This window comes from Oxyura jamaicensis, chromosome 3 (genome assembly GCF_011077185.1).
Source record: "Oxyura jamaicensis isolate SHBP4307 breed ruddy duck chromosome 3, BPBGC_Ojam_1.0, whole genome shotgun sequence".
NCBI lineage: Eukaryota > Metazoa > Chordata > Aves > Anseriformes > Anatidae > Oxyura > Oxyura jamaicensis.
The window spans coordinates 113,130,024-113,145,794 of NC_048895.1; the positions used below are offsets into that span (position 1 = coordinate 113,130,024).

Below are 15,771 nucleotides of genomic sequence, written 5' to 3' on the forward strand. Positions count from 1 at the left end.
CCTTCTAATTTCCTCTAAATGTTCCTTTTCTAAATTTTGTCCCTTTACTTGACCTTATGCCTTTTTGAGTAGTTAAATGATGCTATGTAATGTTTCTCTTCTTGATGTTTATACTTTTCCAATATCTGCAGACATCATCAAGGCCTAATTTTATACTGAAAAAACAACAACAACAAAAAAAACATTTGTAGTTAAGATATGTTACTTCCTGTGCTTTCTTTTCTCACTGCCATATACATACAAGTTTTGGAAAGGGCATTTTGCTTAAGCAACTAGGCTAAGTTCCTTTTAGTAAAAGTTGGTGTGGGACCATAGTTGGGCAGAGAAAGGTGTTAAAAAATGGAGGACTTTTACTGGAACTAACTTCAAGCACTGAATTTAGTGCCTGAAGTAGAGGCACTTCTGTTCATATCCACATCTTTTCCATTAACTCTATAGGAAATTTAGGCTTCTATCTGTTTTGTTCTGAGATATCTCATCAACCTTAACAATGTAAAAATCTGCAGTAGTTTATAGAGCAAATCCCTGCAGTTTGTCATTGAGGAAGTACCCAGATTTGGACAATGGAGCATATTCCCAAATCCTACAGTTCTTTAATTTTTTAAATATATATGAATATATGCAGTTCTATGTGTTTTTATATATATTTATATATACATAGGTCTTATTGTTTAAATGTACTCTATCGAGGACTGCTTGAAACTGGGCTAGTGAACTCATCTCTTCTTGGTTTTTATGATGGTCTGGTTGCATCCTAAAGAGAGTAGAGCTTCATGGAGTAGCTCAGTGCAGCCTAGTCTGGGGGACCTTAATGTTTGCCCTGTTTGATCATCAGTTAGGACAAGAAAGAGGGCTATCCTGCAGTATAATGGTCTCTTGTAATAGTCTGCTTTTTTAGCAGTTCTTTCTCTGAATACGTAAAAAATCTGTATGCTTTATCTTTATGTAATTTGGGACTTTAGTTAGTTAGTACTTTTCCATAATGGGTATAGTGCAACCTCTCTGAAAGTTTACACCAGCCTTGCATGAGGGAGAAGTTGTGTTTTCCAGGGTCAGTGTAGACTTTGCTTGATTACAAAGCATACGGGCTGCACAAAATGAAGTCAATGGTGTAGCACAAATCAGCATTTCTGGTTTCCTTTTCACATCTGGGACAACTTGCCTCAGTACTAAGAGCTGATTCAGCATCTGAAAATCTGAGCTCACATCCTACAGTGGTAAACTCTCCGTACAAGTCAAAAGTCATGGAGAAATGAACCTCTCTCCCACTTGATCCCCTTCTCCTGGTAGACCAACTAGCTGGTTGTTGTAATTCTCCCAGCCATATCTCAGTGCATGCAGTGTAGTTTGCCTTCAATCTTGCTCACTGTGGTTGATCTGCCGTTTATCTCAGTGGGGTTGCAACGTGCACAGCAATTGGCGTTAAGGAGCTCTGGAGCCATGACTGTGTAAAGTGCAGGCAGATTATTTAGAAGTTGTAACATAAGCTTTGTAAAATGACTGCTGGGTGATTACTGATGTATCAGACAGCAAAATACTCTTTTTAACTCCCCAAGAATTACTTCTTGCAAAATGCTAACTTTTTTTCCAAGTTTACCAATGAAGGTCCTGACAGAAGAGAAAAAAAATAATGGAAAGTAACTCTTATTTTTGTGATTTATGTATTGGAATTATTGTAGCTTTTGAATGCTTGTTTTTATAGTAATGTATGCATAATTTTTCTAAACTTTTTATATGAAGTTAACACAGTGACAACTTGTGGTTTGACTTCTTATCTCATACACTTTCACTAAATCCTGGTAAAGAACTATATTCAGTGTGACACGTAAAACCTGTGTAAACCTGATTTCATTAATTCAAGCATATAAATGTATTAGCTATGAACTCTGACTGGAGTTAAGATTCCCTTTCATTTTTAAATGGGCTTTGATGGAAGTTACCTGATAGGCAGATAAACATATAAATAGACGTGGAATTGCTTGAGTAGTTATTCTAATGCATTTTCAGGTACCGCTGGTAGACCATGCTGGTTAATTAAAAGAATTCAAGGCTTTAATTGGTTCTTCTTTTCTTAAGCTAAAGCAATAAGCAAACAAGCTTATTTATTTTTTAAATGAATATCCTTATACTAAGTTCACTGATGGTACTACGAAGGAATGATGCCTATAAAACAATGATCTGTCATATAATCTCCTTTATGTAATGTATCTTAACATAAATACTTTCGAGACTACAGTTGAATGTCTCTTACTCTCTTCTTACCTTGCTGTTTACACCTCTTTCCCCTACTGCAATCATCTTTTTTCTTTGGCACTTTTTTCCTCCCTGATTTTGTTCCTTCTTCCCTCTTCCACTCTATACAATGTGTCCTCCTGTGCATGTCTAATCAATTTTCCGCTTTTGCACTAAACATCTCTTTCCTTTCAGACTCTGATTCTTCCTAATTTGTTCAACAGCAAACATGGCAAACAAAAGGGAGAAAGAAGTGCTCACAATTATTTCTGTTTTTCTGTGATATCTCTTGCAATGACAGGCTTATTCCTATGCTCCCAAAAAAGGAACCTGTCGTTTCCCAATTTTCTGCCATCGTAGGGACTCAGTAATTTTATCTTTGTCTTTAGAGTCAGCCTCTCATGGCACCAAGCAGAATTACTTCAACATATTGTATTACTGATTTTCCAAAGTTTGTTATTACTTATTTATAGTGATTTGTAATCTCTCTCCTTCTGGTATTTGAATTGCTGGAAGTTTTCTGGATACTTTTATGCTCAGTACTGCAAAACTGATTCTAATTGTCACCACCTGACCATGAGGTCTGTAATAATTGATATATTTAGGAGGACACTTGCTTTATAGCATGAAAGCATCTCTGAAAATGAATATGCTATGTTTTCCAGATGCATTCCTGCCTAGCAGCTGACAGAGATTTACTGTGTATTCTTACAATACTAAGGAGATGTTGAGTCCAGATACTATCCAGTCCAAATATGTTCTTCTTCTGTGATTTTATGGAATCCTTTTTTGTTTTTAGATCTGTAACAGTGAATTAGCTAGCTCTATATGTAGTGAGCACTTATATCTTGATCATGTTCTGCTTGGTTGATTCGTTAAAGATGCAGGGTGGGAATTGGCTTGCTGACTGACACACCCCAGTTCAGCAGCCTGCAGAGTAGTTGTCTGTGTGAGTTCCATCTGTAGGTTCCCATTCTGCATCAGCCTGCGGTGAACACTTTCCAAGCTCCTTTGATATTTAGCGAATTTTAATTGATGATGCTCTCTATGTAGTATATTTTTTTCTGCATGTTTCTCTACGGTCAAATACTTCACAGACACACCTATTTTGAATCTGGTTCTTCAGCACATGTGCCCTAAATTAGGACTTGCCAAATCCAATAGCCTCAGACTCAGTCATTCAATACTGGAGATTCTGTCTTCAGTCACAGAAACACACATACAAACAGGTCTTTCAGTCAACCCTCAGGCTCCCCAGTCTGCCCAGCAGCTGGCCTGGGCCCCCTGGTCCCACCAGCAGCCAACACATAGACCCGCTGGTCTCTCTGGTATCCAGCCCAAATATACGACCACTTTGATATGTGGACAGGCTGGGCATGGTCAGCACACTGTCAGCTCATTTACAACACCCCCTTTTATCCCCTTTTGCCTCTACTCTGTTTTTCCACACGTTCTTCCCTAAATTACCTTGATACCTCCCTTTCCCTGCCTATGGTCCTTCCCCTAAACATCCCATAACCAGTCCTGTGTAAACATCCCATAACCAGTCCTAAGGTGCTCTTTCCCTGAGGAACCTCCAGTCCCTGTAGGCAGTCACCCCTCTCAGTCTGCAAGATGCTCTGGAGAGCTGCCTCTGCTCTGTGTCACCCCTGGACCATTGGGCTGAAGGTCTTCTGGGCCATCCCTGCAAGGCACTGAGGCAAGGGCTTGCTTCTCTGATCAGGTTATTGGGGGTCTTCCAGTGTTCCTTAGTGCTCCAGTGTTTATGGAGACGAGCCTTTCAGCATGTAACCTCACATCCTTCTTCAGCAATAGGCATCCATAGAATCATAGAACGTCCCAAGTTGGAAGTGACCCACAAGGATCATCAAATCCAACTCTTGGCTCCACACAGTACCACCCAAAATCAGAACCCATGTCTGAGATCGTTGTCCAAACTCTTCCTGAATTCCAGAAGGCTCGGTGCCATGACCACTGCCATGGGGAGCCTGTCCCAGTGCCCGACCACCTCTGGATGCAGAACCTTTCCCTCACATCCCGCCTGACCCTCCCCTGTCCCAGATCCACGCCGTTCCCTCGGGTCCTGTCGCTGTCCCCAGAGAGCAGAGCTCAGCGCCTGCCCCTCTGCTCCCCTCGTGAGGGAGCTGCAGGCCGCCATGAGGCCTCCCGTCGGCCTGCTCTGCTCTAGGCTGAACAAACCAAGTCACTTCAGCCACTTCTCATACATCTTGTCCTCTAGACCCTTCACCATCTTTGTAGCCCTCCTTTGGATGCTCTTTAACAGTTTTATGTCCTTCTTATACTGTAGTGCCCAAAACTGCACATAGTACTTGAGGAGAGGCCTCACAAGTGCAGAGCAGGTCAATCAAATGGCTAGCAATTTAATTCTATGATTCTATGAACTGTATTAAAAACAAAACAAAACAAAGCAAAAAATAAGACTCCTTAGACTCTTACTCTAAGAAAATGAGAAAGGGCAACAGAAAGAACTGAAGACACGCAAAAATAAATCACAGCTTAAAGGTTTCCTCAAAGTGTAATTCTATCACCTTCTGATTAATTTTCACCATTTCCCACTCATATGTTTGATGAATCTGGGAGTGGAACTGGGTAAAAAATGTTTATTTGGTCTTTCCAGGCAATAAGAATGATTCTCAGGTCTGCGATGGGCACAGTGGGTAAATCTCTGAAGCTCTCCTCTCTAACTTGAACTAGGAAATCGGGAAAGAGAAATTATTATTTCTTTTATTGTTTCTGCACCTGAGAAATCAGTTATATTAGTTTTGTAGTGGTGAAGTTCCTTGCTTCTCTTAACTATATCGTACTTTATATTCCATTAACTAGTCTTTCAGGGACTGCTCATCACAGATTCCATGTGCTGGGGAGTTCCAATTTGTACCTCTTTGGTTTTCTCAGTAGTATTTCTTCTATTGCTTCTTCTTTCCTTCCTTTCTTACTGTAGCAGGAAAAAAGTTTTTGTGCTAGTTAGATGGATAGACACAAACCACCCTTGCAGCAGTTGAAAAATAAGTGTTATGGAATATAAGTGTATTGATGGGAAGCAACAGAAGTGGGGTATTTTTGGGAAACAATGGTGATGAATCAGTCTTGCAGGCAGCAACAAATAAATACCTCTGTGCTGCAGAAAGGTATGCCCTATGTGAGATTCTCAGGTGCATAAAAAAAAATGAAGTCTGGAAGGGCCATCCCTGCTGCTGCAATTCCTGTCAAGTAGAAACAGAAAAGGAAAAATTGTTAGGGACTTCTAGAAAAGGAACAAAAAATATGCATATTTCCCAGCAGTCTACCTCAGTGCTTTTATACTTTTCCTAGGTTAGATTCATCAAATTTATTCAAGGTGGTAAATTCCACATGAGTTGGGGCAGCTTTGTTATGGTATGAACTCAATAGAAGTCCCAGTAAAGGAAACTATTTATTCTAGCTTAGTGCACTCCCAGCCACCCTGGTTATACTTCCTTTCTGGCCAGTATAGCTTTTCAAGTCTGTGGAGGATGGGAGATTGCAGGAGCTTTCTGTCTCCACAGTCTACTCTCCTGGTGGTCTGGCCACCTGGAGAGCTCTGCATCAGGGTTTTTGAAGCAAGTCTGTGCTGTGCCTGGCCCAATACCTTTGCAAGCTTTTAAAACCCCAAGAAATATAGCAAAGAAAATGCTTTATCTACTTTTGTAGCTGCCCAAGATTTTGAGGTTCTTGCAATGAAGGTCTCTGTACCATGAGTAGATGTTGTGTCTTAGCATGTGCCAAGTATATAAATATATATATATATATACACATGTGCATGTGTTTACACATAGTAAGCAGTGATATTCCATTTAGTGGGTTGGACATTTAGCCCTTTTGATGGGCCTGGAAACATCATTACAGGAACTTAAATAAATTAGAAATAAAAGCTAAAAGTAAACAATAAAAGAGCTGCAGCAGTCTTTTCTTTCTCCTTGCTACTATTTTAATCCTTCTGTGAAAATCTGGGTAAGCTGATCACCCCCTTGTAAAAATTTTCCTTAGAACAGACAAACCTTTGAAATTGGATCATCTAAGAAAGCTTCACTTTACTGTATGACATGTATAATGGGTAGATGCTTCTATAGTCAGGACAGTCTTCCATATCGATTTACTGTTTTGATGAACTGATAATGTATTTTACTATATTTTCTCTTTGGTATTTACCTGTGGAGAAACAGCTCTTTTCTATTTTCAACAGAATTTGTATATGATTCATAGGAAGACTTATTTATATTTCAAGCGATTGGAAAGTTCTTTCGAGGGCTCTCTAATGAACCATTAAAAAACAAACAAAGAAAAATGTGAAATTAAATTTGTAAGTTATATTAAAATATCAACTTTAGTTTCAGCCCCCCAGAAGCAAGGGCACCAAATTTTGGTTTCTTTCTTTTTTTTAGGAATTTCTTTTGGTTCTTAACCTACCTCGTGTACTATAACTTGGCAAAAGTCTGAGCTCCTGACTCTTCACTCAATGTTTATTCTACTGTGGAAAAGTACAATGAGAAATGTAGGGACAAAAATGGAAGAGTTTACTACTTTACTGTCTGTGCATTTGCAATTACCTCCATATTGCATTTTCTCCAGAAGTAAAAGAGGATAAAAAATCATTTGTGTTTGATATCTTATGATTACCCTATAAACATGTTAGAATCTACAGCTGATGGCAAGAAATATATTAAATTATCAAATGCTTTGCAAATGTAATTAGCAAGTATCAAAGCTTTTTTTTTTTTTTATAGCATCTAAAAAATCCAGTATCCTTAAAAAAAAAAAAAAAAAAGAAAGAATCCATAAGCAGCTGTGAGGAGGTGTAGTGGTTTTTCCTTTTTGCTGAGAACACATCTAGATTTCAGCATCTAGATTTCTGTATGTGGGAAAGCAGTTGGCAGATGTTGTACGGGAAAACAGTGAAGGCAAACCGAGATACAAATAACTTCTGAAGTCAGAAAGGAAAAGAGTGGAACAGAGATAGAGAGAAAGTGGGTGCACCTGGAACTTGATTTTTCACTTGATTTTCTGTGTAAACAAGGAGTGCATTTTGTTATATCTCTTTTCTTTGTGTTCCAGTGCAGAATTTCAGCATCAACACTAACATCTCCTTTGCATCAGAATGGAGCAAAGAGATTTGGTGTCGGTCTCATTTTGTATCATGACTGAATCTCTTCTACTTTTCATGCCATGTTTGGAGCTGACAGTTAACCTCTGAGAGAGAAATGCAGACAGGGAAGGTATCTCAGTGTAGAACAAATTACATCCTCAAAATAAAATCCTCAAAAATATTTTTTTCCTTGCACTTTGTTGTTTTCAGAAAAAAAAAGAAAACCAGAAAACCTTTCCTTTGCGTATGTGAAATGTTTACTAATAAATCTGTGAACAAAAGTAATTGATGTTCAAGATCATAATGCTGGCAACCAGGCATTTACCACTCTCTTACATGTATATATTTTTGGTTTGCCTTATAAGTTTTAGAAAGGAAAAAAAAAGATTCTAAAATATTAAAGAATAAGTGAGAATGAACAACGTATTATGGTTGTCATGGCTGAATTCAGTTTGCTTTTGTATACATGGTGTGATTAGAAAAAAAAACAACTTTCTGGCAATTTACATATGCACAATTCTTAAAAATGAAATACTCAGGCTTTATCATTTATGAGCAATTACTTTAAATCTGTGAGTTTTTTCGTATTAGTTTACATTCCAGTGTAATATGGTAATAAATATTTCTGCTTTTATATGTATTTCCTATATAATACAGGTATTTGCAGTTTATAAAATATTTAATAGGATCTGGTCTGCTGTTCTGTGCTTGTAGTCCTAGGAAGTGTCAGACATTATAATTCATGTACTTGTGCACTCCTGCGTAACAGAGAAGAAAATCACTGAGTTGTCCTTATTTTAGAGATGTTTTACAACACATTATAAAACTTGAGCATCTCTTTAAATTGCTGATAGTCTAAATAAGAGACAAATGTAAGTGAACAAAGATGAAGTATAATTTCCTCCAACTGCAACTAGTGTAGAACAGTGGGGCATGCTTAGATGTTGCCGGAGTGCTTGTGCTGTGCTCTTAGAGATGTCAAGGTGAAACTGAATATCATTAAAATTTCAAAAGGGGTGTGAGGAATACTGGATAACATTTCATTATTAGATAAAGGGAAAAAAAAATGCTTCTGTGTACCTCTTTAACTACTGTGATTCCGTAGTAAAAAATAAGTTGTTTGTAGATAAAGAATTGTTTTATTTTACTGCAGGAGAAAGAATGCATCTGTAAGAAAATAATTGATATAAACAATCACCCAGGAATATTTTAATCTTATAAATAAAATTAAACTATTTTAATAAGAAACTGCAATGTTACTTTTGGCCTGTAGCATTTTAGTTACAGTGAATATATTTTCCTACATAAGTTTTCTAATTTTAAAAGCTAATTTTTGGGTGGAAAGGGTTTTTTACAAATGCCCTGAGGCAATATTTGAAATCAGCAAGTGGCCTTTCACTGCTGTACTGATGTAAGACTGGAATAGCTTATTTATTTTGATATTCATGGAATGATAAGGTATTTTCAGTGAGCCCTTGTTGGGCCCCATTGCAACCACTTTGGAATTAACAGCTTTAAGTTTTAAAAATAATTTAGCCAAAAGTCAGATACAGAGAGACTGGATATAGAGCAACCAGTCAGCCCTGAGAATGAATAATGACTTGGGTTTCATGAGTGTCTTTGATTTCTGGAGACTTCCATTGTTGGAATAATTTTATTTCAAAAATATTGTGCCTGCTGGAGTCCACTTAGACACCAGATCTGAGCTGGTTTGTTCTGATCGAGTCTGAGGGAGCTGGGATTGTTCAGCCTGGAAAAGAGAAGGCTCAGAGGCGACCTTATCGCACTCCACAGGTACCTTAAAGGAGGCTGTAGCGAGGTGGGGGTTGGTCTATTCTCCCACGTGCCTGGTGACAGGACGAGGGGGAATGGGCTCGAGTTGCACCAGGGGAGGTTTAGGTTGGGTATGAGGAAGAACTTCTTTACTGAAAGGGTTGTTAGTCACTGGAATAGGCTGCCCAGGGAAGTGGTTGAGTCACCATCCCTAGAGGTCTTTAAAAGACATTTAGATGTAGAGCTTAGGGATATGGTTTAGTGGAGGACTTGTTAGTGTTAGGTCAGAGGTTGGACTCGGTGATCTTGGAGGTCTCTTCCAACCTAGATGATTCTGTGTTTCTGTGATACTGTGAGATTCAGCTTGTAGGAAAGCTGTGATGTGCAGGTGTCCAAGCAGTTGCAGACCATCACTGTGCTGCCTCCCATCACTGGCAAGTTGCTCTGGTACTTTGTTCAGAAGCAGAAAGACAACATTTAATGTTTACTGTGAGAATGCTTGAGTCAGTTTTAATTATGTTTGTCACAACAAAGAAAAATGTGTCCTTCTTTATGTTAGTAAAAGAACTGAGATAAGAAAAGTGAAGGATTTTGATATTCATGAATCCCTATAATTTACAAAAAATGTCTGAGTAGGCAAAACCAGAATTACTCGCTTATAGCATCCTTCTTTAATAAGTAGTATGGTTGACACATTAATAAACTTTTTCAAGGTTTTGCGTAGCTTAAAAAAACAATATGAAGAGTGTCAAGATACGAAGAACCATAGCTAGAAAGCTTAAATACCCCATATCCACTACATGGCACCAAACTAAAAAGATTGGGTTTTGGAAGTGAAGAACAAATAGCAGCCAGCTAAAACAAATAGGATCTTTTTGTGCCTTATGCGATGAAGGGAAAACTGTGTAGAATAAGAGCTCTGTTCCTTCTTCTAGATCGCAGTTCAACTATGCAGATGACGGTGTCTGCTTAAGGAGGAGATGACAGCTCTCCAGACTCACTGATCTTGAATGGTTAGGAGGGACTTTGGTTGCCCAAATGTAGCCATCTACAAGTCATTTTGGACACTAAAGGACCTTCACTGGGTCATCAACTGCCTCTCTAAAGGGTGCAGCTACAAGTAATAAATCTGCAAGTCCAGATATCCTGGGCATTTCAATTTAAGTGCCCTGGATGCGGACCTGAAGCACACCATCTACACTGAAGATGAATGGTTTTGTAGGACTTTGGGGGCACTGCCTGGGAAAAGCACAGGCTCTGGAGTGAGCCAGAAGGCTTTCTGCCGTACCTACGGTCTTTACTTGACAAAAAGCTGGTAATGGCAATGGCCACTGCCCATCTCAGAGCAAAAGAGCTGCCCCAGCTCTAACTGAGTGCGTAGCAGTGAAGGCAGGTGTAGAGAAGCAAGTTCTGTTATTACTTGGTGAAGATAGTCTTGTAAAAAGCCTGTCATTACAATTTCTCATTTTATGATCCCTATTCCAATTGCTTTGCCTTTTGTTTGAGATACTATGTGAACACTATCATCTCTTCATGACCTCCCGTCATTTAGTCTCGCAAGGCAGACTGTAAGAGTCTCTCATATATTAGTATGTAAAAAATGTTAACCCTCAATTCTAGTAGTTCTTTCCATATCTTGCCACTAACATTTAGATTTGGGATAAAATACCTGATAATGTTTTACCTTTTAACATTGTTATTTGGTAATTTTGTACTGAAAGGGGATTCAAATACAGCCTGCTAGTAGAGCCCATGCTACAGTTTTGCCTACTCCCGTTTGTATTTTAAGTTTTCCTTAACAAACTGGATTTTCCTCCTTTCTCCTCCAGTTTTCAGCTTTTTTCATTATGTACTTTCAAATACATTCTTGCAGCTCTTTTCTTGCTACAATCAGATTACTCACTTTGATTTATATTCCTTGCAACACAGGCAGTGATCCATTTCCATATGGTATACAGGTGTATTAAGCTTGTTGTTCTTATTCAGATGTTTTTTATTTTGAGACCACCTACTTTGTTTCTATTTAACTCATTTTCATAACCTTGCAACGAATTTATTTCTTTCAGGTTTTCCTTAGGAGATGCTCGCAGGCCGCTCCACGAGTCTGCAATATTGGTGGAAGATATCGTCCACACTCAGCTGATAAATCTGGTAAGAACATAACTGCTACCATAGTCTCTGTTCTAAAACTCCTTGGAAAAACATAACATTTTAATGATCAAATGACTAAAACAGCTTGTTCTGGTTTTAGAAACAAATTAAATAGAGAAACTGGGAGGGTGATGTTCTGTCCACGATAATCTGAAGAAGCTACTTCTAGGCTTGCAGGTAGAGAAGGCACACTTTGATTATGGTTATACGCTGTATTTCTCTGATATCTGCAAACCCACCTAACATTGGGAATAAAGCTGATGTATTTTTATTCTGTAAAAAAATACTTCAAGTTCTTAAAAAGAAAAGCCTACATAGTCATCTCAAGATTTCTTCGGTAATTTTTATGTTTTAGTTTTTCTATTAATACATTATTATTTGCTTAATATTTATGTTTAAATATTTTTGCTATTGAATGTTTTGATTTCTGTCAAAAATAATTTGGAAGTAGTAAATATTTTTCTTTATTGAAAGCCAATGAAAGTGTTGTATAAATAATGCAAAATTACTGAAAAAAAAAAAACGCGGAAAAAAAATGAGGTAGTTTTGAACCTGTCAGTAATAGTAAATCTAAAATCACCACGGTTTTTAATTTAGGATCAAAAGCATTTTCTGAGAAATGAACGTTAGAGTTTTACACTGTGGCATGAATCTGCTCTCTGACATTTTGTGCATGAAGGTGTGCTCCTTTGTGTCACCTGCAGCTTGGGAAGTGTTGCGATGTTGGCTTTCTTCTTACAGTGTTTCTTCAAATGAAATTACCGATATGTATGAGTGGGTATGCACATTGCATGGAATTAATGTATGCAAATAATGCTAACAGATATTGTAACTGGTACTTATACTTGATGATTCTTTGAATCAGTTGGAGTGCTGAGCCAGGAGTTCCTAGACGTTTTCTTTATAACGAGCTCCTTCAGCAATCAGACAGGTTTTTTAAATTTCAAGGTAGGTTTGTTAACAACATTAACGAGATGTATAAACTTTTGTAAACTGAGAAAATTCAGAATGGGGCAGACCACAGACAGAGGCGATTATAAATAAACCTCTCCCTGCCCACTCTTTGCCTGCAGGCAGGTGCTTTCCTTCAGCTTTGCACTTAATCCAGCAGCCATTCGGTGGCTTCCTGCGTAGCAGCAGACACTTCGGGGGCCCTTCCAGCCCTGTGTGGCTGCTTTGTGTTCATAGCTCCGCAGCCCAGCAGTGCGTATCCCTTTCCAAGCATTACCCAGCATCTTTGTGCTCTGGGTCCTTTGCTTGTTATGCTCCTCTCGCTCTGCCTGGTCCTGCTCTGAAAAGGGGAAGGAACAACCTCTCCCCCTCTGTGCAGATTTCCCACTGCTGCTCCAGGGCAGATATCTGGATTTTTTAATTCTAGCTATAATGACCAAATAATAAATTATGAGAATCGATGGCTGGGGCTTCGCTCTTCCTTTAGCAATAACGTGGTTTACCTTCTACCAAGGCTCAGCAGACCTTTACAGCGAACTGTGCATTTGGAGGAAATGCAACCTGCAGCCATGTGGTCTTCGCACTTAAATCAACTCCGGGCAGTTACTGCGGGAATGCCCATGACCCAGGGTTAACCCTAAGCATGGCGTAGGAGCATGTAGGATTTCCTGACACAAGGAAGAATGGGAACAGAGCGGCAGATAAACAGCTTTTCTAACCTTTCACCTCCGAGCCCAAGACAGCACTTTGTTTCCGAGGAAGTGAAAGTATCTTTAATAGCTCATTGTTTTGACCTCTGACATTCGCATGCCGGAACTCTTAAATCACGGGCTTTTTACATACTCTGGACTTCTGATAGGGATTTTTGCACATTTGGCATCCTTTATAACTATACATCCTTGTTGAGCTGTTCTGATGTATTTAGACTGAATTTTCACTTCAGAGGTCCATGTTGGTGTGGGTATATGCAGCAGTAGAAAAAAAGCTAGTTTTGTAATTGAACCTGGCTGCAGATGGAAATTTATTGCTTACTGCCTAGTTTTTGCCATATTATTCATGTTAATGGACTACATAGTTCTCATTATGTAATTTAATGACTTCTCAAAATTCATGTCCGTTTTGTCATTCATAATACATGTATCAGGCTGAACTGTAGAAATTACTTTTATGCCTGAAGTAAAGCTGGCACGTTGCACACATCTTTCATAGTAAACATTTGTAAGAAGAGAGCATACTTGTTGATTAAGTCCAGATTTGAGCTTCTGAATTCAAAAATAAGTTGCCAGCTTGATTACCTTTGATTGGTTGACTTTTGATATCTCTGAGGTTTATAGTTCTAGCTTCCTATTTTCAAATTCGATCTGAACTCTATTAAATCAGGGGCTGATTTGGACAGATTTATATGGTCACTATTTCAACCCATTATATACTTTATGAAGTTCGGCTGCTATAGCAGACGACTGCACTAACAAGTCAAATTCTTGAAAAGCAGACTTCTCTTAGTCTGCATCACGTTTTATGATCAATCTTTTTCTGTTTTGAGCAATATATAATAGGTTGTACACGGCTTTACGTAAGTTAAATTCTGCTAGAAGTATATAGCACTGCATAGAAGGAAACGAGCATCTCCAGAGGGTGATTCACATCATCCGAAAATTAGTTTCTGCATTAGATGAGATGAATCACCTCTTGAGGAATTTATTTCCTCAGCTGTCTAATAAAGGGATCCTTTAGCGGTTGTCTGGGGTTTGAATATCTTGGAGATAGGCATAAATGTTGAGAGATTCATTGCATCTAATTTGCGTCAGAATACTAAAATGAGTTTGGATTTCTTTGCATATATTTTAGTTATGCAAATAGCAAAACTTTGATTATATCAAGCAATATAAAAACAAAAAGCAAACAGAATGAAAAAGGTCTGTACATATTTTGTTCAGGAATAATTTAACACAATGAATGTAAGTTTTAGTTTGAACTCAAGTATTTGTTCAATAACTGATATGTATGTATTTATGGATGCCTTAATATTAACCTTTAAACTGTATTGATGTGTGCTAAGACTAGAAGTTACATTAAAAGTTATAATGTCCTTTATGGATAGGTGCAAGTAGTAGATGTCGTTGTTGCAAAGCACATTGTGCCTCCAAAAAGGGTTCAACAGGGAATTGGAAAAGATATTAATCAGCAGGGGACAAGCCCTTAAACAATTTACCATTCAAAGTGGAACAAGCTCTTTTAGTTGCACATTGTATTCTCTTTTTTCATTTTGGTAAAGCTGGTTTTAAAAAAAATTTTTTTAAAAAATTCTTAAGAATTCCTCTTTAACTATGCATTGTATGAAAGCTGGGCTGAATCAATGGAAAATGCAGTAATATTATACTGCTATTAAGAACTACAGTTATCTCATTCCCTCATGCTAGGGTTATAGCTCCATGTTGGTGCTTCAGATGTCCTTTTTGAAGGCTGATGGACAATAAGATGATGATGTGCTACATAAATCAAAGGCTGTTAAGGAGTTATCTGCCTTGTGCTGGGAGCATACTAGCTGGGTATTTATTATCCGTCAACTACCAGCAGTTAATTCTCTAGACATGCTGACTATGGTAGTAGTACTACAGAAACCTGCCTTCACAGAATTCAGTTTAGCACTAGATCTGAATTTCAGTCCATTATGTTTTGTTTCTGACACAGTGGATGGTTTCTGAGAAGACAGTAGATTTGTTTTTCCCCAGTGGAAGACATTTTAACAGTAGCAAAGAGTTCGCTAAAGGGATATGAAAAATTACAAATATACACACCAAAAATATAAGTGTGCTTATCAACAGCAGAACTCAGAAGTCCCAAGTACTGGTAAGTAACCTTATCTATCCATGAAAGACTGCCACAGCACATTGCAGCAGCCTTGGACTACATCCTTTAAATGTTTTCTCCACTGGAATTCTTTGTAAACTGTGATAAGTCATCACTGAGACTGTCATGAATGACAGAATTCATGTTAATGGAGCTGTGGTTTACTCCCTGTCAGCTGAAGTGTGTCTGCTAGGAGAAGGACTCTGATCTCTTCAATTGATGTCAAATGATTTAAGTCAAACCTACTCAGTTGTTTTTTTTTGGAACGTGATAGTGTCAACGTAAAGGGACTTCAGATGCCCAAAATCATGTTGTACATAATATCTGTTTGTTGTCGTTGTTTTTTCTCTCAACATTTGTCCTTCCCTCCCCATGGAAGATCTTGATTTCATATAACTTGTGCTGCTATCTAATAATTACTAATATTCCACTCCTGCTTCCTTTTGAATTTGATTTAGCTTTCATGTTATATATATTCATATATGAGCACTGCATATAGACATAGGTCACTTTTATTTTTTTCAGGTTTGTTACTGTTGAAAATTAATTGCCTTTTACACAGGCAGTGTACTTGACTGAGAATCAGTCCTTTGGTCTGGACCAAAGCACAGAATAGAAGTTAACAGGTGGATAATTGATGCTTTTTAAGCCCATGGCAGTAATTCATGGTTGGAACGCCCACAGTGAGTTGC

The 15,771-nt window shown here is 38.2% G+C and overlaps 1 protein-coding gene across 2 annotated transcripts in view; it reads left to right on the top strand.

Moving 5' to 3' along the window:
- The window catches only part of SUPT3H (SPT3 homolog, SAGA and STAGA complex component), a 280,831-nt gene that overhangs the window by 129,161 nt on the left and 135,899 nt on the right, over window positions 1-15,771 (top strand). For both annotated transcript variants that reach the window (XM_035321095.1, XM_035321094.1), the window contains exon 3: window positions 11,194-11,278. In XM_035321095.1, the coding sequence (XP_035176986.1) occupies window positions 11,194-11,278 (85 nt within the window). The remainder of the gene's footprint in view (window positions 1-11,193; window positions 11,279-15,771) is intronic.